Source organism: Scyliorhinus torazame, chromosome 8, assembly GCF_047496885.1.
Source record: "Scyliorhinus torazame isolate Kashiwa2021f chromosome 8, sScyTor2.1, whole genome shotgun sequence".
Lineage (NCBI taxonomy): Eukaryota > Metazoa > Chordata > Chondrichthyes > Carcharhiniformes > Scyliorhinidae > Scyliorhinus > Scyliorhinus torazame.
This window is the reverse complement of record NC_092714.1, coordinates 252,820,358-252,845,090: the sequence shown is the minus strand read 5'-3', so window position 1 is coordinate 252,845,090 and position 24,733 is coordinate 252,820,358. Positions and strand designations below refer to the sequence as shown.

Here is a 24,733-nt window from a genome sequence, read left to right as displayed (position 1 = left end):
TATGGCTAATAAAACTCCATTGGAATTTCGAAGATGGGGGGTGTGGGGGGGGGGGGGTGTGGAGGATCTTATAATAGAAACATATAAAATTATGAAACAAACAGATGAGATAGAAGCAGGGAAGTTGTTTCCACTGGCGGGTGAAACTAGAACTAGGTGGCATAGCCTCAAAATAAAGGGAGCAGATTTAGGACTGAGTTGAGAAGGAACTTCTTCACCCAAAGGGAATTCATTGCCCAGTGAAACAGTTGAGGCTGCTTTGTTGAATGTTGAAAGATAAATTGATTTTTGAACAGTAAAAGAATTGAGGGTTATGATGAGCGTGTGGGTAAGTGGAGCTGAGTCCACACAGCCATGATCTTACTGAATGGCAGAGCAGGCTCGAATGCCAGATGAGCTACTCTTGCTGCTAGGTTTTTTTGTGTTCTTATGTGCAGGGTACGTGGATTGGCCACGCTAAACTGCCCCTTAATTGGAAAAAGAATTGGGCACTCTAACCTTCAGAAAAGAGAGTGTTGCTGGAGAGATGGATTTGGGTATCACACTCACACACCTTTCCCACCCTCTCCCTCTGCTTCTTCTCTATCGTGCTATCGGGTTGACTTTGCCCTCGGCCGCACTCGCCCGTTATTTCCAGCTCACCCAGTCAGAGACCAGCTTTTCAGTGAATTGGCTGCTGTTAGTTGGCTACCGATAAGCGCACTAAGTGAAAAACCGCCTTGATTAGACAAACTGGAAGGCAGTTTTTCTCAAACTTAAAAATGGCCGGATGTACTGCGGAACCCTTGGATGGTTCCACGGAACCTAGTTTCGGAAACACTGTACTAATTGACCAGGGAAGTCGTATATGATGCATTTTGGTAGCACATAGTGGAGACAGAAGTGTTCACCAATCGGGGCTTTAGCATGTGGATATGCTGCAACAAGACCCAGCATAAAACAGCATCAACCAGCGTCAGTCGCTCTATTAGAATGGTTGAATACCGCTTTAGAGTTAAGCATGGAATAAAATTCTGAGTAACTTCTCCAATACGATTCTTCTTTCAGAATACAATAGCAATTTTAAAAATATATGAAATATTTGCTTTCCATTTATAGATTAGAAAAATGTGCTTACAACATGTGAGAGTGTGGATATCTTTCCCATAAAAGAGTAGGATCTGTTGTAAATTTTTCCTGGGATGGAAAAGACAAAGAAAAAGAAAAATCAGTAAATTAGAGCCTTTATAATTTAGTATAAACTTTAGAATGAAATATTTGGTATATTCTTACTCCAGTCAGGATGCTTCCTCCCCAGATAAAGGAGAACAAATAGAAGAAAGCCAGTTGGCCAGATTCATTGAATTTACTGTGCTTCGTTTTGGACAAATGCAGCCGTCTGTTTATTTTCTGTAAAAATTAAAAAGGTTGAAATTTAAGAGATTTATCCTACAACCTGAAGTCAAAAACGTAAACCTGGTTGGTTAAGATGCAGGTTAAAAACAATGATTGCCCCCAAATTGGTGCTAAAAACGAAAAAGATACATTCCAAATAACTACAATTCTTGTACTTTTGATTACATGACCAGAGAATGCTACTGCATCAGAGCCAATCCAGCTCAGGTTTGTGCATTTAATGTACAGTTCAGAGAGGGTCTTCTTCACAGTTCCCCTTTGTATCAATCCACCGGCAGCTAATCAAAATTGTGCTCCTCTCATTTGGAAGCAATTCAGCAATATCTACTTCACCTTTGTTTGGATTTTTTGTTTTGTAGTAGCAACAGCTAGGTGGTTGCACATCGCAGATCTACAATGGCTAAGCCTAAACAATTGTATACGTCACGTAAATTAATAATCCTATAATTGATGCCTGATCTGATCATTATGAATGGCAGCTAAGGAAAATAAATTTGTTGCAGAAGTCTTTCTTTTTGAAATATCTTCAAGTAATTCACAACCTTCCGGCATAGAAGAGGGAATCAATTTGGGATAATGTTGCTTTGGTTGACAGCTCATTTGGAGGAATGGATTTGGGCCAGGTGTATTTTTGACAGACAATTCAATGGCTGGAGTTTAAAGCACACGCTTAGATTGTGCTACATACATTTGGCTCATGAGCCTGTGGCCCAACACAAGAGCTGTGCTAATTTGATTCCATTGATGTGGTTTGCCATGCAATAAGTAAACATCTGTTTTCAAGGGTCAATATATAAGTACGGTCCAGGGGAAGTGATTTTAGAAGAGAAGAATCGGAAAATTAGCAATTACTGACACTGAACAATGGTGTGTCTCATTCTCAGAAGAACTTTAATCTCGTTGAGACAGTGGCGAACTGGTTTGAAAGCATCAATGGGGGAAGTAGAAATCGGGTACAGAGCATCAAGTGAGAGATGGATGTCTGTGGCAAGTAGGAAACTGTTTGTCAGGAGAGTGGGGGTTTGGACAGCATGGAGGCGAAGAGAAAATATGAATTTTAAAATAAAACTCTATTGAAAATTTTCATTTGTATCCAACACATCAAACAGCCCAGAAAATGAATATTACATAGTACATTGTCGCAAAAATAAAAAAAGGGGGTGAGGGAAGACACATAACCGATCATATAAATTCCACCCAACGAAAAACAAAAATAACCTGCCCCAATAATAATAGTCACCATTAGCTATGGGGGTGGGTGGTTAACTCTTTTAAAGAAGGAAATTAATGGCTGTCACCTCGGGTAGAACCCACCCACCGACCCCCTAATGGTGCACTTGACCTTTTCCAGATACAAAAACTCCATACGATCACCCAATCAGACAGAGGGAAAGATCAACATTCCAGCAGAATTAGTTCCCAAGTTATCAATGAGGCAAAGGCCAGAAGATCCAGCTCGGTTTGTAGCCGGTGAGTCTGACACCCTGCAAATGGCCACCAACAGACAAGGCCCCAGATCAACATTAAGAATCGCTGAAATAGGGGCGACACAGTGGCATGGACTGCTGCCTCACGGCGCCAAGGACCCGGGTTCGATCCCAGTCCAGGTCATTGTCCGTGTGGAGTTTTCACATTCTCCCAGTGTCTGCATGGGTCACACCCCCACAACCCAAAGATGTGCAGGATAGGTGGATTGGCTACATTAAATTGCCCCCTAATTGGAAAAAGAGAATTGGGTACTCTAAATTTATGAAAAATATATAAAAGATTTTTTTTTTAAATAAAATCACTGACGTGGTGCTAAAGAAGGAGACCCAAAAGCTTGCCATCCTTGGGCACGACCAGAACATGTGGGTGTGGTTAGCACACCCACATGTTCTGGTCGTGCCCAAGGATGGCAAGCTTTTGGGTCTCCTTCTTTAGCACCACGTCAGTGATTTTATTATTTTTTTTAATCTTTTATTTATTTTTCATAAATTTAGAGTACCCAATTCTCTTTTTCCCCTATTTCAGCGATTCTCAATGTTGATCTGGGGCCTTGATTTGATTTATTATTATTGTCAGATGTATTAGTATACAGTGAAAAGTATTGTTTCTTCCATGCTGTACAAACAATGCATACCGTTCATAGGGAAAGGAGAGACTGTAGAATATAATGTTAGTCATAAAAGAGTTAGAATGAAGTTTTAGAAGAATAGAACGAGAGTAAAAGATAGAATTAGAGGGTATGCTGGGCACAGCTTGCACGAAGTCACCTCGCACTGGCGCCATCTTATCCCAGATGGACATGCTTTGCGGATTCAGGAGGTGAGTTACTCACCGCAGGATTCCTAGTTTCTGACCTGCCCTTGTAGACTCAGTATTCATCTGGCTTGTCCAGTTCAGTTTCTGGTCAATGTTACTACAGTAATGCAATTAAATGTTATGAGGCGATACTTAGGATAGTTGGATTCTCTCTTTTGTTGGAGAAGGTGACTGTCTGGTACTTTTGAGGCATGAATGTTACTTACGACTTGTCAGGCCAAGCCTGGATATTGCCCAGGTGCTGCATTAGGATATGGGTTACGGGAATAGGGTGGAAGTGAGGGCTTAAGTGGGTCGGTGCAGACTCGATGGGCTGAATGGTCTCCTCCTGCACTGTATGTTCTATGTTCTGAAGCTCATTGAAGAAGCAGCTGAAGGTGGTTGGGCCAAGGACACTACCTTGAGGAATTCCTGCAGTGATGTCCCTGGACTGAGATAACTGACTTCCAACAACCACAACCATCTTCCTCTGTGCCAGGTGACTCCAACCAGCGGAGGATTTTCCCACTGACTCATTTTGTTAGGGCTCCTTGATCAAGTCAAGTGCTGTATTGATGTCAAGGGCAGTCATTCGCACCTCACCTCTGGAGTTTAGCTCTTTTTTCCATGTTTGAACCAAGACTGTAATGAGGTCAGGAGCTGAGTGGCCCTGGCAGAACCCAAGCTGAGCGTCAGTGAGCAGGTTGTTGCTCAGCATGTGCGCGTGATAGATCTGTTGATGATCCTTTCCATCACTTTACTGATAATCAAGAGTACACCAATGAGGTGATAATTGGCCAGGTTGGATTTTTCCTGCTTTGTGTGTACAGGACACATAGGAGCAATTTAATGAATTGTTCATTATTATACACATATATAAAGAAACGGCTGTTGAAAAAAAAATGAAAATCGCTTATTGTCACAAGTAGGCTTCAATGAAGTTACTGTGAAAAGCCCCTAGTCGCCACATTCCGGCTCCTGTTCGGGGAGGCTGGTACATTTACAGGTCGACATCCAATCCAGAAGTCATTATTGACAATGGGAGCACAAACAAGAGAATGAAATAGATTTGCAGACGCATGTTATTTTTGTTGTGATGTGCACAGTTTAAGATTGGGAGAATTCATTAAAATATTTAAAAATTGGAAAAAACACTTCCAAGTATTATGGGTCAGGATAGTTTATGCTTATTTACAGGTGGAGTTTGGGCATAAGTTGTCATTCATTAAGATGTTAGCATCCTGTGCACTATTTATATATTGACATAACCCACAGGGAACAGAAGCAATGGAGTTTCTTTTTTGTTCTTTCATGGTATGGGGGGTGTCGATAACAAGGCCAGCATTTGTTGCCTTTGCACCGAGTCAACCACATTTCTGTAGGTATGGAGTCACACGTAGACCAAACTGGGTAAGGATGGCAGATTTCTCTTCCTAAAGGACATGTGTGAACCAGATAGGATTTTTGCAACAACTCAACGACAGTTTCAAGGTGACCATCACTGAGACTAGCTTTCAGTTCCAGATTTTTTATTAGTTGAATTGGAATTCCACAGCTGCCACTGTGGCAACTGAACCAGCTACCACTTCAGGATCTGCACCCATGTCCCCAGAGTAACTTGCCTGGGTCTCTGGATTACCAGATTTTCACAAGTCACTGTCTTCTCCAAAATGATATTTCAAGTCCAAAGATGTGCAGGTTAGGTAGATTGGCCAAGATAAATTTCCCCCTAGTGTCCAAGAATGTGCAGATTAGGTTACGGGGATAGGGCGGGGTGGACAGGAGAGTGAACCTGGGTAGAGTGCTCTTTCGGAGGATCAGTGCTGCCACGATGGGCCGAATGTCCTCCTTGTGCACTGTAACAATTCTATGATTCAGAATGTACATTTAAAATCGATTTCTCATAATTTAAAATTATTGAATCAAAATTAATTTTAGCAATCTACTTTCTCAAATTACTGCATTGCTGTAAATGGCAGGAAAATTTAATCTTTTTGCTCCAAAAACATTATTAGTAGGCTGCCCTATTTTTGGTCAGTGTGTAAATCAATGTCACAGGATTCTTATATACAGATTGGGTTCAGGAGAATTCATTTTTATTCCAGATTATGCTTTTATGGCCATGGTCCAACACATCATTTACTTAACGTTGAGATGGCTGTCAGGAAGGATAGCACTGGAATTAAATACATTTATAGAGCTGCACATTATAGTTCAAATTGTCCTTGTAGTAAGAGTCTCAGATAGATTAGTGTTAGGTGGATGTACCTTTAAGAAATTGGTGTTTATCAAATAGCTGCAGTGATGTCAGTGCGTGGGTGGAGCGGAGCTGTCTGTCTTTTTACTTTCGTTTTGAGCTGAAATGCTGCTTTGTGGCTCTGCTTTTGGTTTGGTTTTCAGAATTGGAGAGCTGCATTCAAACAAGAAGCTGTATCTCTCTCTCTAAATATGTCTCCAGATCACTTGATGATTTCAAATTAATACCTGTTTCTGTAGAGAATTTAAACCCGCTGTCTTTGTAAAAACGGGTATAACGTATGGATGTTGCTCGGAAAGGTATTACGGGTTACCTATAGAGTATTGTATCTGTGGGGTTATCTGTGTTGGTAGTTAATAAGATGTGTTTATAAAATGTTAACTGGGTTCATAGAATAAACATTGTTTTGTTTTAAAAATACTCTGCAACAGAGACCTTAAGTATTTGGGAGTGGTGTTCAACTCCTTGAAGTTATCTCCCTGATACCGACATTACCAAGGAGGCTACGGCATGACAGGCCTGAGCACCTCACATTAGAATAGCGGGCTCCAGTTCCAAGACTTAATACTGTTAGGTCCAGTCTTAAATTGTCCCATTTTAAATCATTCCACTTTAAGTCAGGTAAGATACCCAAATTCATATTTCACATAGCAAGTTTTGTTTCAAGTATTTTTGCACTGGGTCTGGATGTAGAGCGGAGAGACCTGGGCCATTTAATGCTCCCTGACAATGCTCTCACCTCCAAGTCTCTGGTTTGTGGCCTCTGCCACTCTCATGCCAAATAACAGCACCTCCAACAATGAAGTACTTCCTCAGTACTGCAGTGGAGTGCAAGTCACCCGCATCAATTTTTTGCCAACGAACTAAAAACAAATATGCAAAGAAAAGCTTTTTACTTACATCCAGAATATACTCTTGTATCACAGCATGTAGAATTATAGCGATCAACATATAAAAGAATATGGTGGCCAAGTCTTTAAAGCCATACTCATAGAAGCTGATGGATTCAGTTCCCTCATCTGTCGAAAATAAAATAAATATCAAGCACACACAAATACATTTTGCTACAAATATTATAAATGCAAAAATGCAAGTCTCTGTTCCCGGCACAGGTGGCAGGAGAACAAAGTGGCATGTCGAGCACAGAGGTCAGGGTGTCAATTTAGAGCATAGTTAATTTGACAGTTATTAAGTCAGAGTCATAGAATCATACAGCACAGAAAAGGTCCCTCAGCCCAACAAGTCTGCACCGGTCAAAAACAACCTAGCCATTCCAATCCCACTTTCCAATACTTAGCCCATTGCCTTGGGATCGCAATTACATGTCTAAATACAAATGATATGAGGGTCTCTATCTCCATCACCCTTTCAGGCAGTGGGTTCCACACTCCTTTTTTTAAAAAAATATGTATTATTGAAATTTTTTCGATCAAAAATCTTTTCCCCTTACAGAACAAACATAACAGTAAAGAAAGTTTAACAATAAACAAATGGCTAATCAACATGGTAATCTAATCAGTTAACATAAACTAAAACTTCCACCCTCCCCCCACCCCCCGGGTTGCTGCTGCTGGTCATCTGTCTTCCCTCCAACGTTCCTCTAGGTAGTCGAGGAATGGCTGCCACCGCCTGGTGAACCCTTGAGCCGATCCTCTCAGGGCAAACTTTAACTGCTCCAGTTTTATGAACCCCGCCATATCGTTTACCCAGGCCTCCAGTCCGGGGGGTTTCGCCTCCTTCCACATGAGTAGAATCCTACGCCGGGCTACTAGGGACGCAAAGGCCACAACGTCGGCCTCTTTCGCCTCCTGCACTCCCGGCTCATCCTCAACTCCAAATAGAGCTAGCCCCCAGCCTGGTTTGACCCGGGCCTTCACCACCTTAGAAATCACTCCTGTCACTCCCTTCCAATACCCCTCCAGTGCCGGGCACGACCAAAACATATGTGCGTGGTTAGCCGGGCTTCCGCCGCACCTCCCACACTTGTCCTCCACTCCAAAGAACCTGCTCAGTCTTGCTCCCGTTATGTGTGCTCTATGTAGCACCTTAAATTGAATCAGGCTAAGCCTGGCGCATGAGGAAGAGGAATTTACCCTGCTTAGGGCATCAGCCCACATACCCTCCTCTAGCTCCTCCCCTAGTTCTTCTTCCCACTTTCCTTTTAGTTCGCCCACCAACTCCTCCCCCTCTTCCCTCATCTCTCGGTATATCTCGGACACCTTGCCCTCTCCGACCCACACCCCCGAAAGCACTCTGTCCTGAATCCCCTGTACCGGGAGCAGCGGAAATTCCCTCACCTGTTGTCTAGTGAACGCCCTCACCTGCATATATCTAAGGAAGTTTCCCCGGGGCAACTTATACTTTTCCTCCAATGCTCCCAAGCTCGCAAACGTCCCATCTATAAATAAGTCTCCCACCCTCCTAATTCCCAACTGGTGCCAGCTCTGAAATCCTCCATCCATTCTTCCTGGGGCAAACCTATGGTTGTTCCTGATTGGGGACCCCACCAGGGCTCCCCGCACACCTCTCTGTCGCCTCCATTGTCCCCAGATATTCAATGTTGCCGCCACCACCGGGTTCGTGGTAAACTTTTTTGGTGAGAACGGTAGCAGCGCCGTCACCAGCGCCTCTAAGCTCGTCCCTTTACAGGACTTTCTCTCCAGTCTTTTCCACGCCGCTCCCTCTCCCTCCATCATCCATTTACGAATCATCGCCACATTGGCGGCCCAATAGTAGTCGCCCAAATTCGGTAGCGCCAATCCTCCTCTGTCCCTGCTACGTTGTAGGAACCCCCTCCTTACCCTCGGGACTTTCCCTGCCCACACGAAGCTCGTGATGCTCCTGTCTATTTTTTTGAAAAAGGTCTTAGTGATTAGTATAGGGAGACATTGAAATACAAATAAGAACCTCGGGAGGACCATCATCTTAATTGCCTGCACTCTGCCCGCCAACGACAGAGGCTGCATGTCCCACCTCTTGAAGTCCTCCTCCATTTGTTCTACCAATCGTGTCAGATTAAGTCTGTGAAAGGTTCCCCAGCTCCTAGCGATCTGAATCCCCAGGTATCGGAAGTTTCTTTCCACTTTCCTTAGAGGCAGGCCTTCTATCTCTCTACTCTGGTCCCCTGGGTGTATCACAAATAGTTCACTCTTCCCCATGTTGAGCCTATATCCCGAGAAATCTCCGAACTCCCTCAACATCCGCATAACCTCTATCATCCCCCCCCCCCCCGGCTGGTTCCGACACATACAACAGTAGGTCATCCGCGTATAGCGAGACTCGGTGTTCTTCTCCCCCTCTAATCACCCCTCTCCATTTCCTGGAGTCTCTCAACGCCATGGCCAGAGGTTCAATTGCCAACGTGAACAACAGTGGAGACAGCGGGCATCCCTGTCTTGTTCCCCTATATAATCGGAAATACTCCGATCTTTGCCGACCCGTGACTACACTTGCCGTTGGGGCCCCATAAAGACGTTTGACCCAGCTAATAAACCCATTCCCGAACCCAAACCTCCTTAACACCTCCCATAAATACTCCCACTCCACCCTATCAAATGCCTTCTCTGCATCCATTGCCGCCACTATCTCTGCCTCCCCCTCCACTGGGAGCATCATTATCACCCCTAATAGTCGTCGCACGTTAACATTCAGTTGTCTCCCTTTACGAACCCTGTCTGGTCTTCGTGCACCACCCCCGGGACACAGTCCTCTATCCTCAATGCCAGTACCTTTGCCAGCAATTTGGCGTCCACATTCAATAATGAAATAGGTCTATAGGACCCGCACTGCAATGGATCTTTATCCCTTTTCAAAATTAGCGATATCGTCGCCTCCGACATTGTCGGGGGTAAAGTCCCTCCTTCCCTGGCCTCATTGAACGTCCTCACCAACAACGGGGCCAACAAGTCCACATATTTTCTATAAAATTCCACCGGGAACCCGTCTGGTCCCGGAGCCTTCCCTGCTTGCATGTTCCCCAGCCCCTTAATAACCTCGTCCACCCCAATCGGTGCCCCCAGGCCTTCCACCTCCTGCTCCTCCACCCTCGGGAACCTCAATTGATCCAGGAACTGCCGCATCCGCTCCTCTCCCTCTGGGGGTTGGGACCTATACAGTCCCTCATAAAAGGTCTTGAACACCTCATTTATCTTCCCTGCTCTTCGCACCGTGGCTCCCTTTTCGTCTCTAATTCCCCCCATCTCCCTCGCCGCTGTCCTCTTTCGCAACTGATGAGCCAGCAGGCGACTAGCCTTTTCCCCATATTCATACCTCCTCCCCTGTGCCTTCCTCCACAGCACCTCCGCCTTTCTGGTGGTCAGAAGGTCAAACTCCGTCTGGAGTCGTCTCCTCTCCCTGTACAGTCCTTCCTCCGGGGTCTCTGCAAATTCCCTATCCACCCTTAAAATCTCCCCTAGTAATCTTTCCCTTTCCTTGGCCTGTTTTCCCTTTGTGGGCCCCAATGGAGATCAGCTCTCCTCTGACCACCGCTTTTAGTGCTTCCCATACCACTCCCACACGGACCTCCCCGTCGTCATTGACCTCCAGGTATCGCTCAATACACCCCCGCACTCTGCCACACACTCCCTCGTCCGCCATCAATCCCACATCTAATCGCCAGAGTGCTCTCTGCTCCCTTTCCTCTCCTAGTTCCAGGTCCACCCAGTGTGGGGCATGGTCCGAAACCGCTATGGCTGAATACTGAGCTTCTTCCACCCTTGAGATCAACGACCTTCCCAAAACAAAAAATCTATCCGGGAGTACACTTTATGGACATGGGAGAAGAAGGAGAACTCCCTGGCCCTCGGTCTAAGAAATCGCCATGGATCCACTTCCCCATTTGGTCCATAAACCCCTTGAGCACCTTGGCCACTGCCGGCCTTCTTCCGGTCTTTGAGCTGGATCTATCTAGCCCTGGGTTCCAGCACGGTATTGAAGTCCCCTCCCAATATCAAGTTTCCTACCTCCAGGTCCGGTATACGACCCAGCATCCGTCTCATAAATCCCGCATCGTCCCAATTCGGGGCATATACATTAACCAACACGACCTCCATTCCCTCCAGCCTGCCACTCACCATTACATATCTACCTCCCCTATCTGCTACGCTGTTCTTTGCTTTCAAATGCTACCTGTTTCCCCACCAATATGGCCACCCCTCTATTCTTTGCATCTAGTCCTGAGTGGAACACCTGTCCCACCCATCCTTTCCTTAACCTAACTTGGTCCGCCACCTTTCAGGTGCGTCTCTTGGAGCATAGCCACGTCTGCCCTTAGTCCTTTCAAATGCGCGAGCACTCGGGCCCCTTTTAATCGGTCGCGTTCGGGCCTCTCACGTTCCACGTGATCAGCCTCACTAGGGGGCTACCTGCCCCCCTCCCGTGTCGACTTGACATCACCTTCTCTAGGCCAGTCCCATATCCCGCCTCCGCGCTCCCACTCGCTCCCGAGGCGTCGCATTCCATCCCCGTCCACCCACTCTTTAGCCATTTCCTTTTTGATTTCCGCAGGCAGCAACCCAGTTGTCGTCTCTCTCCCCCTCCTCCCCCCCCCCCCCCCCCCCCCCCCCCCCGGGCTAGGTCCCTTTCTAGCGTGATTGCTCCCCCCATATTACTTCCGCACGTCAGCTGACTTCAACTGACCCCGGCTACTCCTGCTCACTCCTTGACCCCCCCCGTGTGGGGAACTCCCATCCGCCTTGCGCCTGTCTTCCCGCCATAATCTTTCTGGCGCGGGAACATCCCTTTATCTGACCCGCCTCTTGTGGCGCAGCTCCCTTTCCTCTCCCCCTCCCATTCCTCATTCTCCGCCCATGTCCCTTCTTTCCCCCCTCACCGGCGCCCACATTTCCTAGTGTCTCCCCCCATCCCAATTTACTTCTCTATTTACATCAACCATAACAATAATAACATTCCCTACAGCATCAGTCCCTCAGTTCCGATCCAATTTCTCCTCTTTAATAAAGGTCCATGCTTCTTCCGCCGTATCGAAATAATGGTGTCTCTCCTGGTACGTGACCCATAGTCGTGCCGGCTGCAGCATCCCGAACTTCACCTTTTTGTGTAACACCTCCTTGGCTCGGTTAAAACTCGCCCTCCTTCTCGCCACCTCCGCACTCCAATCCTGGTACACCCGTACCACTGCATTCTCCCATCTGCTACTCCGCACCTTTTTAGCCCATCTCAGGACCTCTTCTCTATCTTTAAGGCGGTGAAATCGCACGATTGTCGCCCTGGGTGGTTCTCCCGCTTTTGGTCTTCTCGCCGGGATCCGATGTGCCCATTCCACCTCCAAGGGTCCCGCAGGGGCCTCAGCACCCATCAATGAGCTTAGCATCGTACTTACATAAGCTCCACAGTCCGCTCCTTCCACTCCCTCAGGGAGACCCAGTATCCGAAGGTTCTTCCTTCGCGCTCTGTTTTCTAGTGCCTCGATCCTTTCAATACACTTTTTATGGAGTGCCTCGTGCGTCTGTGTTTTGACCGCCAGGCCCAGGATCTCGTCCTCATTATCCGTCACCTTCTGCTCCACCACGCGGAGCTCTGTCTCCTGGGTCCTTTGTGCCTCCTTGAGCCCCTAAATTGCCTGTAGCATCGGGGTCAGCACCTCCCTCTTTAGTAGCTCCACACACCGTCTCAAAAATTTGTCTTGCTCGGGCCCCCATGTCGCCTGAGCTTTCTCCGCCGCCATCTTGTGTCTTCTCCCTTTCTGTCCCTTTCGTCGACGATTCCTTGCGCTGCAGCCGCCGCCGATATTTTCCTCCTTCGTTGGGGGCGGGGGGGGGGGGGGGGGGGGGGGGGGGGGGGAGACTCCCTACTCACTCACCCCACACCGGGTTGCGTCGCCCAAAAATTTCCAGTTGGGGCTCTTAAAAGAGCCCGAAGGTCCGTCGGAGCTGGAGCCGCCGAAACGTGCGGCTAGCAAGGCATCGCTGCAACCGGAAGTCCGGGTTCCACACTCCTACGCCCCTTTTGATAAAAATATTTTTCCTCACATGCCCTGTAAACCTCCTGCCCCCTACCTTAAATCTATGCCCCTGGTCATTGATCCCTCCACCAAGGGGAAAGGTTCCTTCCTGTCTACTCTATCTAGGCCCCTCATAATTTTATACATCTCAATCATGCCCTCCCCGCCCCCCTCTCAGTCTACAAGGAAAACAATCCAAGTCTATCCAATCACTCGACACAACTAAAGCTATCCAGCTCAGGCAACATTCTGGTAAATCTCCTCTCCACCCTTTCCAGTGCTATCATATCCCTCCTATAATTTGGATTCCAGAACTGCACACAATTCTCTAACTGGCCACTCACCGTTTTATACAGTTCCAGCATAACCTCCCTGCTCTTAAACTCTATGCCTCGGCTAATAATGGCATGTATACCATATACCTTCTTAACCACTGTATCCGCCAGCTCTGCGACGTTAAGGGAAGGTGTACATGTACACCAAGGTCCCTCTGAACCTCGGTGCTTCCCAGGGTCCTGCCATTTATCATGTATTTATTTTCTTGACTTTAGTAATCAGAAAATCAGTAGTGCCATGAATTAGGTGCACTCACTCCTATACCGAACTCTCTCAATATATGAAATGGGAGGAGTCTCAGTATTTAGTAAAAGATCAGAAATTAGATTAGCAGCAATATACTAACTTGTTGCATCAGTGCTTCGTTGGAAAACAATATCTACTGTAGCTGAACTAAATGACATGATGGGAAATTGAGACAGGTAAAGAAATATTCAGACTCCAGCTACAAAAAGTGCATAATGATGGAAACCACAAGTGCCCAGGTACAACACCTACCGTGGTGAACCACAAGAAAGTTCATAAGCAAAAGATAGGAACTTTGTAGCGAAAAGGAGGAAGAGATATTAAAATCAGACAATCATTCCTTCACTGTAACTGGGGCAAAATCCTGGAACTCCCTCCCTAACAGCACAGTGGGTGTACCTACACTTCAAGGCCTGCAGCGGATCAAGGCGGCAACTCACCACCTTCTGAAGGGCAACTAGGGGTGGGCAATAAATTGATTATTTGTTGAATGTACCGAAGTACAGTCAAGTACAGTAAATGCTGGCCTAACCATCGACGCCCACATACCGTGAATGAATTTTTAAAAACTTGACATCAGTCAACAGGTTGCAAACAAAATATTCAATGGAAGAAATTAAAGATTGGATCTTTATTTCTGATTCAATGAGAGTCTTCAACCAATAGTAAAGCATTGCAAGGACAGAACCAATTTAGACTTCAAACAATGTGGAATCGATCCAAGATTAAGTTGATTCCAAGTTGAATCAGGTTTACAACCTTGGACTTGATGAACACGGTTTCTCAGATCCGCATCATCATGTATGCTATGCCCAAAAGCAGGTCCTTCGCTCATAAAAGACTTTCCATATCTCTCGATTATATTCTTTTAATTTGCCAATAACATCCTTCATTTTAAACCATCCAGTATTGATATTCTCTTCCTTCCTCTTTTTCTCAAATTTTCCTTCCATATTCTCGTCCATTTCCTCTTACAATGCCCTCCATCCAGTCTCTCTGCCTTTTCCGAATTATATTCAGTCACTTTCTTCGTTCGTTCACTTACTTCAGCATTTCATGTTACTTTTTCTGTTCAGTAGATCCTTTCCATTCTCCGCCAAACCAAGTTAGTCTCCCTCTTCTGTAAGGTCCACATCTCACATCAGAAAACACTCCAAATCAAGCTTTTACAATGAGTTGTTTATTTGGTATTTTGATTCTCTTGCTTCCAGAAATCCAAAGCACCTTCCCACTCATTGTCACAACCCTCAACACAACTTTGATGCATGGGCAATCTGACTAATTGTACGAATGTCAAACTATCAGCTCTTTGGTTCTTGCACAGATGAGTAAATCAATATTTAAGTTCTTCCCCATGTTTTTAATTAACTCTAGGTATTTTATCTGTTCCATCGCTTTTCCAGTTCTCATTTCTTGCTGCTTTTCACTCATTCTCTAGTATTTCTGGTCCAATTAAATCTTTTCAAGCTCAATCATTTCAGGATTTTTTTTGCATTCAGTTCTTCAATATGTTCCTTCCATCTTTTCCCTATTTCATCAGGTTTAGCAAATAAAACAACTTCCTTTCTCTTTGCTGCTCTGGTTTTCAGTCCTTTATGCGGAGTGCCAGTAGTCCCTTTTGCACAAGGTTTACCCTTCCAAATCAACTTGGAGCATAATACACTGCTCTTTTAACCATTGTTATCTTGAGGATTATACAAAGTGGGTTCAATTATTGTATCATACCTGCAGCAGCAGTGCTTCAAACGTTGGGCTTCAGAGATGACTAGGCAGGGCTGCCCTCTGTCCCTCTCGTTTGCACTTGCCATCGAGCCACCGATGGAGGTCATTAGGTTGGATCCCCTTGATATCAGGGTTGGAATATGGGATGATGCAGCACCAGATCACGCTTTATGCAGATGACATGCCACTGTTAGTGTCAAACCCTGGTGTTTCGGTCCCTACCATTATTGGAGTGGTGGATAGTTTTAGTTCCTTTTCTGATTACACGATTAACTTTACTAAGTCTGAGGCTATGCTTTTGTGTGTGTGAGATTTAAGTATCTTGGGGTTTCCATTACCCTTTCCTTTAGAAAGTTATATGGGGCCAACTTACCCCCAATTGACCACAGCTATGAGATGGGATTTTGCTCAGGGGTCAGCACTCCCTATTTCATGGTTCGGGAGGATTGTCCGAATTAAAATGAACGTATTGCCGAGATGATTATATGTTTTGCAAATGCTTCCCATTTTGTTGTCAGCTAAAGTAGTTAAAGATATTAATAATATGATTAGCACATTTATTTAGAGCAAAAAGCTATCTCACCTATAGTTTGGCGGAGGGTGGATTGAGTCTCCTAAATATTAGGCCACTATCAGCTGGCCTCTCATCTAAGATTCATTAGAGACTGTGTTAGGATGGATACAGCATCAACATTCAGACAGTAGTAAATTTTCTCTGGACGGGTCCTGTTGTTTTCTGGTGACTTGAAAGCTGGCTCAGCTAAATGGGATAATCCTATTAATTACCTTTGGAGCATGGAGGTTGTTCCGCCAAATAGAAGGGGAATCTAAACTGACTTCCACTCTGTCTCCTATCTCGGGCAGTCCAGACTTTTCGTCTAGTCTAATCGACCATGGATTTGATACCTGGCGAGATAGAGGCATTTGTAGGCTGGGAGACATGTTCAGAGATGTTTTTTTGTCAGCCTTTGAGCAGCTCGGTCAGCAATTAGGAACCCCAAGACACTCCTTTTTAAAATATTTACAACTTAAGATACTTTTTCCTTAACAAGACTTCCCCGGACTGTACAGGGAAAGACAAAGGCTGCATGTGGAATTTGACCTGCTGACCAGAGGCACAGTGGAGGAGGGCACAGGGTGTACAGTATGAGTAGGGAGAGAAGGCGAGTCGGCTACTGGCCCACCAATTGAGGAAGAGGGGGGCAGCGAGGGAGATAGGTGGGGTGAGAGATGAGGAGGGAGAGATGGAACGGGGAGCGGAGAGAGTGAACGGGGTGTTCAAGGCATTTTATATGAGAGGTTATATAAGGCTCAGCCCCCGGAAGGGAAGGAAGGAATGATGTGTTTCTTGGATCAGCTGGAATTCCCCAAGGTGGAAGAGCAGGAGAGGGCGGGACTGGGAGCACAGATTGAGATGGAGGTGGTGGTAAAAGGGATTGGGAGCATGCAGGCGGGGAAGGCCCCGGGACCGGACGGATTCCCGGTGGAATTTTACAGGAAGTATATGGACTTACTGGCCCCGCTTTTGACGAGAACCATTAATGAGGCTAGGGAAAGGGGGCAGCTGCCCCCGACTATGTCGGAGGCAACGATATCGCTCCTTTTGAAGAAGGAAAAAGACCCGCTGCAGTGTGGGTCCTACAGGCCCATTTCCCTTTTAAATGTAGATGCTAAGCTCCTGGCCAACGTGATGGCGACGAGGATAGAGGACTGTGTCCCGGGGGTGGTCCACGAGGATCAAACTGGGTTCGTTAAGGGGAGACAGCTGAACACGAACATACGGAGGTTGCTAGGGGTAATGATGATGCCCCCACCAGAGGGGGAGGCGGAGATAGTGGTGGCGATGGACGCCGAGAAAGCATTTGACAGAGTGGAGTGGGATTATCTGTGGGAGGTGCTGAGGAGATTTGGTTTTGGAGACGGGTATATTGGATGGGTACAGCTGCTGTATAGGCCCCCGGTGGCGAGCGTGGCCACGAACAGACAGAGGTCTGATTACTTCCATCTTCATAGAGGGACGAGGCAGGGGTGTCCCCTGTCTCCGTTACTGTTTGCATTGACGATTGAGCCCCTGGCCATAGCACTGAGGGGCTCCAGGAAGTGGAGGGGAGTGCTCAGGGGAGGAGAAGAACACCGGGTATCCTTGTATGCAGATGATTTATCGCTGTATGTTGCGGACCCAGTGGAGGGGATGCCTGAAATAATGCAGACACTCAGGGAGTTTGGGGAATTTTCGGGGTATAAACTGAATACGGGTAAGAGTGTGTTGTTTGTGGTGCATCCAGGGGAACAGAGCAGGGGAATAGATGACTTACCGCTGAGGAAGGTAACAAGAGATTTCCGGTACTTAGGGATTCAGATAGCCAGCAGTTGGGGAACCTTACACCGGCTTAATTTAACAAGATTGGTGGAACAGATGGAGGAGGATTTTAAGAGATGGGACATGGTGCCCCTGTCACTGGTGGGTAGGGTGCAGGCGGTCAAAATGGTAGTCCTCCCGAGATTCCTCTTTGTGTTTCAGTGCCTTCCGGTGATGGTCACGAAGGCTTTTTTCAAGAGAATTGAGAAAAGTGTCATGAGCTTTGTGTGGGCCGGGAAGACCCCGAGAGTGAGGAGGGGGTTCTTGCAGCGTAGCAGGGATAGGGGGGGGGGGGGGGGGGGACTGGCACTACCGAGCCTAATACTACTGGGCCGCAAATATCTCAATGGTGTGTAAGTGGATGGGAGAAGGGGAGGGAGCGGCGTGGAAGAGATTGGAGACGGCGTCCTGCAAGGGTACCAGCCTACAAGCAATGGTGACGGCGCCGTTGCCGTTCTCCCCGAAGAAATACACCACAAGTCCAGTGGTGGTGGCAACACTAAAAATTTGGGGGCAGTGGAGACGACATAGGGGAAGGACAGGAGCCTCGGTGTGGTCCCCGATAAGAAATAACCATAGGTTTGTCCCGGGGAGAATGGATGAGGGATTTAGAGCATGGCAGAGAGCGGGGGTTGTGCAACTGAGAGATCTGTTCGTAGACGGGACGTTTGCGAGTCTGGGAGCGCTGACGGAAAAATATGGGTTGCCCCAAGGGAATGCGTGTCTGTACATGCAACTGAGGGCTTTTGCGAGGCAACAGGTGAGGGAATTCCCGCAGCTCCCGACGCAGGAGGTTCAGGATAGAGTGATCTCAGGGACATGGGTGGGGGATGGTAGGGTGTCGGATATATACAGGGAAATGAGGGACGAGGGGGAGATCATGGTGGATGAGCTGAAGGGAAAATGGGAAGAAGAGCTGGGGGAAGAGATTGAAGAGGGGCTGTGGGCAGATGCCCTACGTAGGGTAAACTCTTCGTCCTCGTGCGCCAGGCTAAGCCTGATACAATTCACGGTTTTGCACAGGGCGCATATGAACGGAGCAAGGCTCAGTAAATTCTTCGGGGTAGAGGATAGGTGTGGGAGATGCTCGAGAAGCCCAACAAACCACACACAAATGTTTTGGTCGTGTCCAGCACTGCAGGGGTTCTGGGTGGGGGTGGCAAAGGTGCTTTCGAAGGTGGTGGGGGTCCAGGCCGAGCCAGGCTGGGGGTTGGCTATATTCGGGGTTGCAGAAGAGCCGGGAGTGCAGGAGGCGAAAGAGGCTGATGTCTTGGCCTTTGCGTCCCTAGTAGCCCAGCGAAGGATATTGCTTATGTGGAAGGAAGCCAAACCCCCGGGCGTGGAGACCTGGATAAATGACATGGCAGGGTTTATAAAACTAGAACGGATAAAGTTCGCACTAAGGGGTTCGGCTCAAGGGTTCACCAGGCGGTGGCAACCGTTCATTGACTACCTCGCAGAACGATAAAGGAAATGGGAAGGTAGCAGCAGCAACCCGGGGGGGGGGGGGGGAAAAGAGAGCCCAGGCGGGTCCTCAGGGATGTTTGTGTATAGATATTTGTACCAGGTTATGTATACTGGATTGCTCGATTTTATTTTTGGAGAGTTATTATTTTTGATATGGCAGTTGCCATTTAGTTTACATATTATTTATTTATTTGTTAAAATGGCCGCTGTTATTTATACTGTTTCATGTCAAAAAAGGAAAACCTTTGTATTGTTTTGTTTGGCCAAAAAAGTTTGAATAAAATATATTTTTTTAAAAAACAAGACTTCCCTGCGGACTTCCGGTGACGGCGGGCGGGAGACGGCCGCACAATGGAGGGCTCCCGTTCGGGAACGGCATTTTCGGGACTTTAAGCCCGGTCCCAGGGTCCGCGGAGGCGGCAGAAGCAGCGAGAAGGCACGGAGGCACAGTGAAGACATGAGGAAAAAAAGAACAAAGAGAAAAAAAGAACAAAGTAAAATGTCGAGGGTGAGCAAGAAAACGGCCGGAAAAAAAACAGCTGGAGGTCTGTAGGGGAGTGGAAAGGCCACCGCGGGGTCACCAGGAAAAATGGAGGCTGGAGCACCAGGGAAGGCCGCACTGCTTACGGCTGAAGAAATAACCAAGGTGATGGCTGCGGAATTTGAAAAGCAGTTGGCGCAGATTGCAAAATGCATGGAGACGGTGAGGAAGGAGATGAGGGAGGTTTTGAGTGTGCTGGTGGAGGAGGCGGTTTCCCCGGTGAGGAAGGAGGTGGCGAGCGCAGTGGCGGAGGTGCGAGAGCAAGGGGAGGCGCTGAAGGAAGTGGAGGAGACGTTATTGCAGTACGGCGATCAACTTGCCTCGATGGGGAAAGAGATGCGGAAGGTGATGGATACTAACAAGGATCTGCGAGGAAAAATGGAAGACCTGGAAAACAGATCCAGGCGACAGAATTTGAGGATTGTGGGGCTGCCCGAATGAGTTGAAGGACCGAAGCCGACTGAGTATTTTGCCGCGATGCTGGCAAAACTATTAGGGGAGGGGGAGGATCCCTCCCGATATGAACTGGATCGGGCTCATCGGTCGTGGAGGCCTGTACCAAAGTCGAGTGAGCAGCCAAGGGCAGTGACTCTGTGCTTCCGTAGGTACAAGGTGAAGGAGAAGGTCCTGAGCTGGGCCAAGCAGAAGCGGGTGGTGCAGTGGGCTGGAGCTGGTATACGTGTATACCAGGACTTTACAGTGGAACTGGCAAGGAGGCGGGCTGCCTTCAACCGGGTGAAGAGGGCACTGTACATTAGCAAGGTGCGGTGCGGCATTGTATATCTAGCAAAGGTGAGGGTGACTTACAAGCTCAGGGACTTTTATTTTGGAACGGCGGAAGCAGCGGAGGAGTTTGCGAAAGCAGAAGGACTGTGGCAGAAGTGACAAATTGAGGAATGGCCATGTAACCTCATGACTGTATTTTCTTCTTTTTTGTATCACTGCGCGCGGGTGTAGAGATTAAAGGAGCCAATGTGGTATATATTTGGACAAGGGAAGGGACGGAACTTTCACTCGAAATGAGAGTTCTTTGGGGTGTAGGTGGATATGCGGGGTTTGTGTGCTAAAAGGGGATCTTTGGGCTTTCCTAGGGCCGGGCAAGTGGGAAAGGGACCCGGGCGGGGGCCTTCACGCTGGCCGGTTTAAGCCGGCCAGTGAACGGGAGTGAGGTGGGGGGGGGGGGGGGGGAGGGGCTGCGGCCATCGGAGCCTGGCAGAACAGGGTCCGAGTGGTCTAGCCGGGGTGGAAAGTTGGGGGGAAGGAACCGAGGTTGGGAGGAGGAGTTTTACAAGAGGCAGTGGACGGGAGGAGCTGGAGACCTGGGGTTTGGGCCGGGGGGGGGGGGGGGGGGGGGGGGAGGGGGGGGGGGGGGGCTGAGTACGATTAAGGGTGACTATGGGTAATCCCTGATTCCTTTTTATCATTTGTTTATGTAGAGGTTTGGAGGTTGGTGGGTAAATGGGATCGTTGTTATTATGGGGACTGACATATCTTGCTGATTATTGTTTATTGTTGATGGATGTAAATGTGGGAGAAAATGTGAAAAAGGAGAATTAAAAAAAATAAAAAATAAAAGACTTCCCTGCATCTTGACTCCTCAATTTCCCAAATTGAAAGAATCTTTAATTTTGTGGAGCCTAAATAATTGATCGACAAGTTCGATGATGTTTTGAACTCCAGGGCCAGTATCACCATTTTGAATGCCTTGCAGGCGTGGGAAAAGGACTTGGCTGTCATGATTGATGAGGAAACATGGGGTAACATATGGGACTATGTCGGTAAAATTTTGGTTTGCAATAAAGATGAAAGAGGCCCAGTTGAACATTCTACACAGTATTCATATTATGCCTAGTGCCAGACACAGGTTTGATTTTGCTTTATCAGTGATGTGCCTAAAGTGCCAGGTAGCTGAATGCAACAATATATTGTCTATGGGCCTAGTTCAAGATCAAGTTCTATTGGTCAGGTGTGGTCAGCAAATGGAGAGAATTTTTGAGAGCGCCTCGAGTCTAATCCTGTATTTTTCATTTTGGGTATCCCAGGTGAGAGAATCACAAATTCTAATGAAAAAAGGCTGTATAACCTAAAAATATCCTATGCTCCTGGATTAGTGACAAATATCCCTCTATCCAAAACTGGCACAACATAGGCGGATTATGGAAATTCATTCCCCATGGAATTTATGACATCTGTTCTCAATTCCATAAAGTATCGGACTCCAATCTTAAATTTATAGGCTGCACTTTGGCTGACTTGCTTTTGCTGGGTTTTCCATGAGTGAACTCATCTTATTTCAACTCAATTCAACTCATCTCAAGTTGTTAGTCTGAATCGCTATACTTTGGGGTGTGCAACCGGTGTTGTTATCCTTCAGTATTAACATAACCTTGCCCTCTTTTTCCGACTCACCGTGGTATCTCGTTGGATTGATCCGGCATTTAGGCTGAGGGCTCTGGTTCCTCAACTGACCCGTTTGGCTTGTATTTATGCTGGTAATAACTCTTGTTCTGTCTGTACCCATTTTACATCAACTTTGTTATTTGTAGAACTTCCGGTGACGGCGGGCGGGAGGCGGCCGCACAATGGAGGGCTCCCGTTCGGGAACGGCATTTTCGGGGCTTTAAGCCAGGTCCCAGGGTCCACGGAGGCGGCAAAAGCAGGAAGAAACAGTAAAGGCACAGTGAAGAAGATTGTCGAGGGTAAGCAAAAAATCATCCGTAAAGAAAACAGCTGAAGGTCCGTCGGGGAGTGGAAAGGTCACCGCGGGGTCACCAAGGAAAATGGAGGCTGAAGCACCAGTGGAGACCACATTGCTTACGGCTGAAGAAATAACTACGGTGATGTCTGCGGAATTCGAAAGACAGTTTACAAGATACATGGAGACAATGAGGAAGATGAGTGAGGTTTTGAGTGCGCTGGTGGAGGAGGTGATTTCCCCGGTGATGACGGCGGTGGCGAGCGCAGTGGCGGAGGTGCGAGAGCAAGGGGAGGCGCTGAAGGAAGTGGAGGAGACATTATTGCAGCACGGTGATCAACTTGCCTCGATGGGGAAGGAGATGCGGAAGGTGATGGGCATTAACAAGGATCTACGAGGAAAAATGGAAATCCTGGAAAACAGATCTAGGCGACAGAATTTGAGGATTGTGGGGCTGCCCGAAGGAGTTGGAAGGACCGAAGCAGACTGAGTATTTTGCCGCGATGCTGGCAAAACTATTGGGGGAGGGGGAGGATCCCTCCCGATATGAACTGGATCGGGCTCATCGGTCGTGGAGGCCTGTACCAATGGCGAGTGAGCCGCCAAGGGTAGTGACTCTGTGCTTCCGTAGGTACAGTGTGAAGGAGAAGGTCCTGAGCTGGGCCAAGCAGAAGCGGGTGGTGCTGTGGGCTGGAGCTGGTATACCAGGACTTTACGGTGGAGCTGGCGAGGAGGTGGGCTGCCTTCAACCGGGTGAAGAGGGCACTGTACATTAGCAAGGTGCAGTGCGGCATTGTATATCCAGCGAAGCTGAGGGTGACTTACAAGCTCAGGGACTTGTATTTTGGAACGGCGGAAGCAGCGGAGGAGTTTGCGAAGGCAGAAGGACTGTGGCAGAACTGAGAAATGGCCATGTGCCGATGTGACCTCTTAACTGACTGTATTGTCTTCTTTTTTGGTTTCACTGCGTGCGGGTGTATGGGCTAAAGGAGCCAATGTTGTATATATTTGGACAAGGGATGTGATGGGACTTTCACTCGAAATGAGGGCTCTTTGGGGTGTAGGTGGACATGCGGGGTTTGTCTGCTAAAAGGGGATTTCTGGGCTTTTCCTAGGGCCCGGCGAGGGGGAAAGGGACCCAGGCGGGGGCCTCCACGCTGGCCAGTTTAAGCCGGCCAGTGAACGGGAGTGAGGTTGGGGAGAGGGGCTGCGGCCATCGGAGCCTGGCAGAACAGGGTCCGAGTGGTCTAGCCGGGGTGGAAAGTTGGGGGGGGGGGGGGGGGGGGAGGAACCGAGGTTGGGGGGAGGAGTTTTACAAGAGGCAGCGGACGGGAGGAGTTGGAGACTGGGGGGTGGGGTGTACAAATCTTGGGTATCATGTACGGTACTCTTTCAGAGGTTGGATGGCATTGAGTGTAAGGGGGGGGGGGGGTTGACTCTATAGGTCAATGGTGACCATGGGCAGTCCCGGACTCCTTTTTCTTTTTCTCCATTGTTTTTTGTTGCCACCGTGGGAGGGTTTGTTTTATTGGATGCATATATTGACAGGTGGGCCGTTGTTTGGGGTGGTGGGAGGATGGGATCTGTGGGTGGGCTGTAAATTTTGAAGGAAAATGTGAAAACGGAGAATAAAAACATTTTTTTTTTAAACCTTTGTTATGTGTCACATTTATTGTTAATAAATGGGAAAAAAATTAAAAATATTTTTTTAAAACATCGATCGCATTCCTTTTCAGTTTCTCTTAACTTATTAAGTGTCTTTATTGCAGCAGCCTTCAGTTTTTTAACAAGTAATTTTGTGCAGGATGCTAGCAACACTGGCTAGGCCAGCATTTATTGCTCATCCTTAAATGCCATCAGGAGGTGGGTGACTTCTTGAATTGCTGCAGTCTGAGTTACACCCACTGGGGGTTCCAGCACTGTGACCCAGCAAGTGAACGAACAACGGTATATTTCCAAGTCACAACGGCACTTCCTGGTGCCAGGAGGGGAACTTTCAAGTGGTGGTGTTCTCATGCGTCTGTAGATGGTGGATAGGGTTGGAGTCAGGAGGTGGGTTACTCACCAAAATATTCCTAGCCTCGAACCTGCTCTTGCAGTCACAATATTTATATGGCTAGTCCAATTCTTCTTCTGGTCAATGGTAACCACCAGGATGTTGATAGTGGGGGATGCAGCAATTATAATGCCATTGAATGTCAAAGAACAAATAACAACACAGGAACAGGCCCTTCGGCTTTCCAAGCCTGCTCCGATCACGATACTTGGCTGCACTAAAACCTTATGCACCTCCGGGGTCCATATCCCTCTATTCCCATCCTAGTTATGTATTTGTCAAGGTGCATCTTAAACATCGCTGTCGTATCTGCTTCCACCACCTCCCCTGGGAATGCGTTCCAGGCACTCACCACCCACTGTATACAAAACTTGCCTCCTCTAAACTTTCTCTCTTGCACCTTAAACCTATGTCC

General features: G+C 47.5%; 1 protein-coding gene across 5 annotated transcripts in view; it reads right to left on the bottom strand.

Moving 5' to 3' along the window:
- The window catches only part of LOC140428542 (translocating chain-associated membrane protein 1-like 1), a 112,110-nt gene that overhangs the window by 46,222 nt on the left and 41,155 nt on the right, over positions 1–24,733 (bottom strand). For 4 of the 5 annotated variants that reach the window (XM_072515134.1, XM_072515131.1, XM_072515135.1 and 1 more), the window contains 3 exons: positions 6,836–6,954; positions 1,273–1,389; positions 1,118–1,176 (listed from right to left, as the gene is read on the bottom strand). In XM_072515134.1, the coding sequence (XP_072371235.1) occupies positions 1,118–1,176; positions 1,273–1,389; positions 6,836–6,954 (295 nt within the window). Of the gene's footprint in view, positions 1–1,117; positions 1,177–1,272; positions 1,390–6,835; positions 6,955–21,976; positions 22,104–24,733 lie in introns of those variants that run through there. The other variant, XM_072515132.1, reaches the window with a different exon arrangement.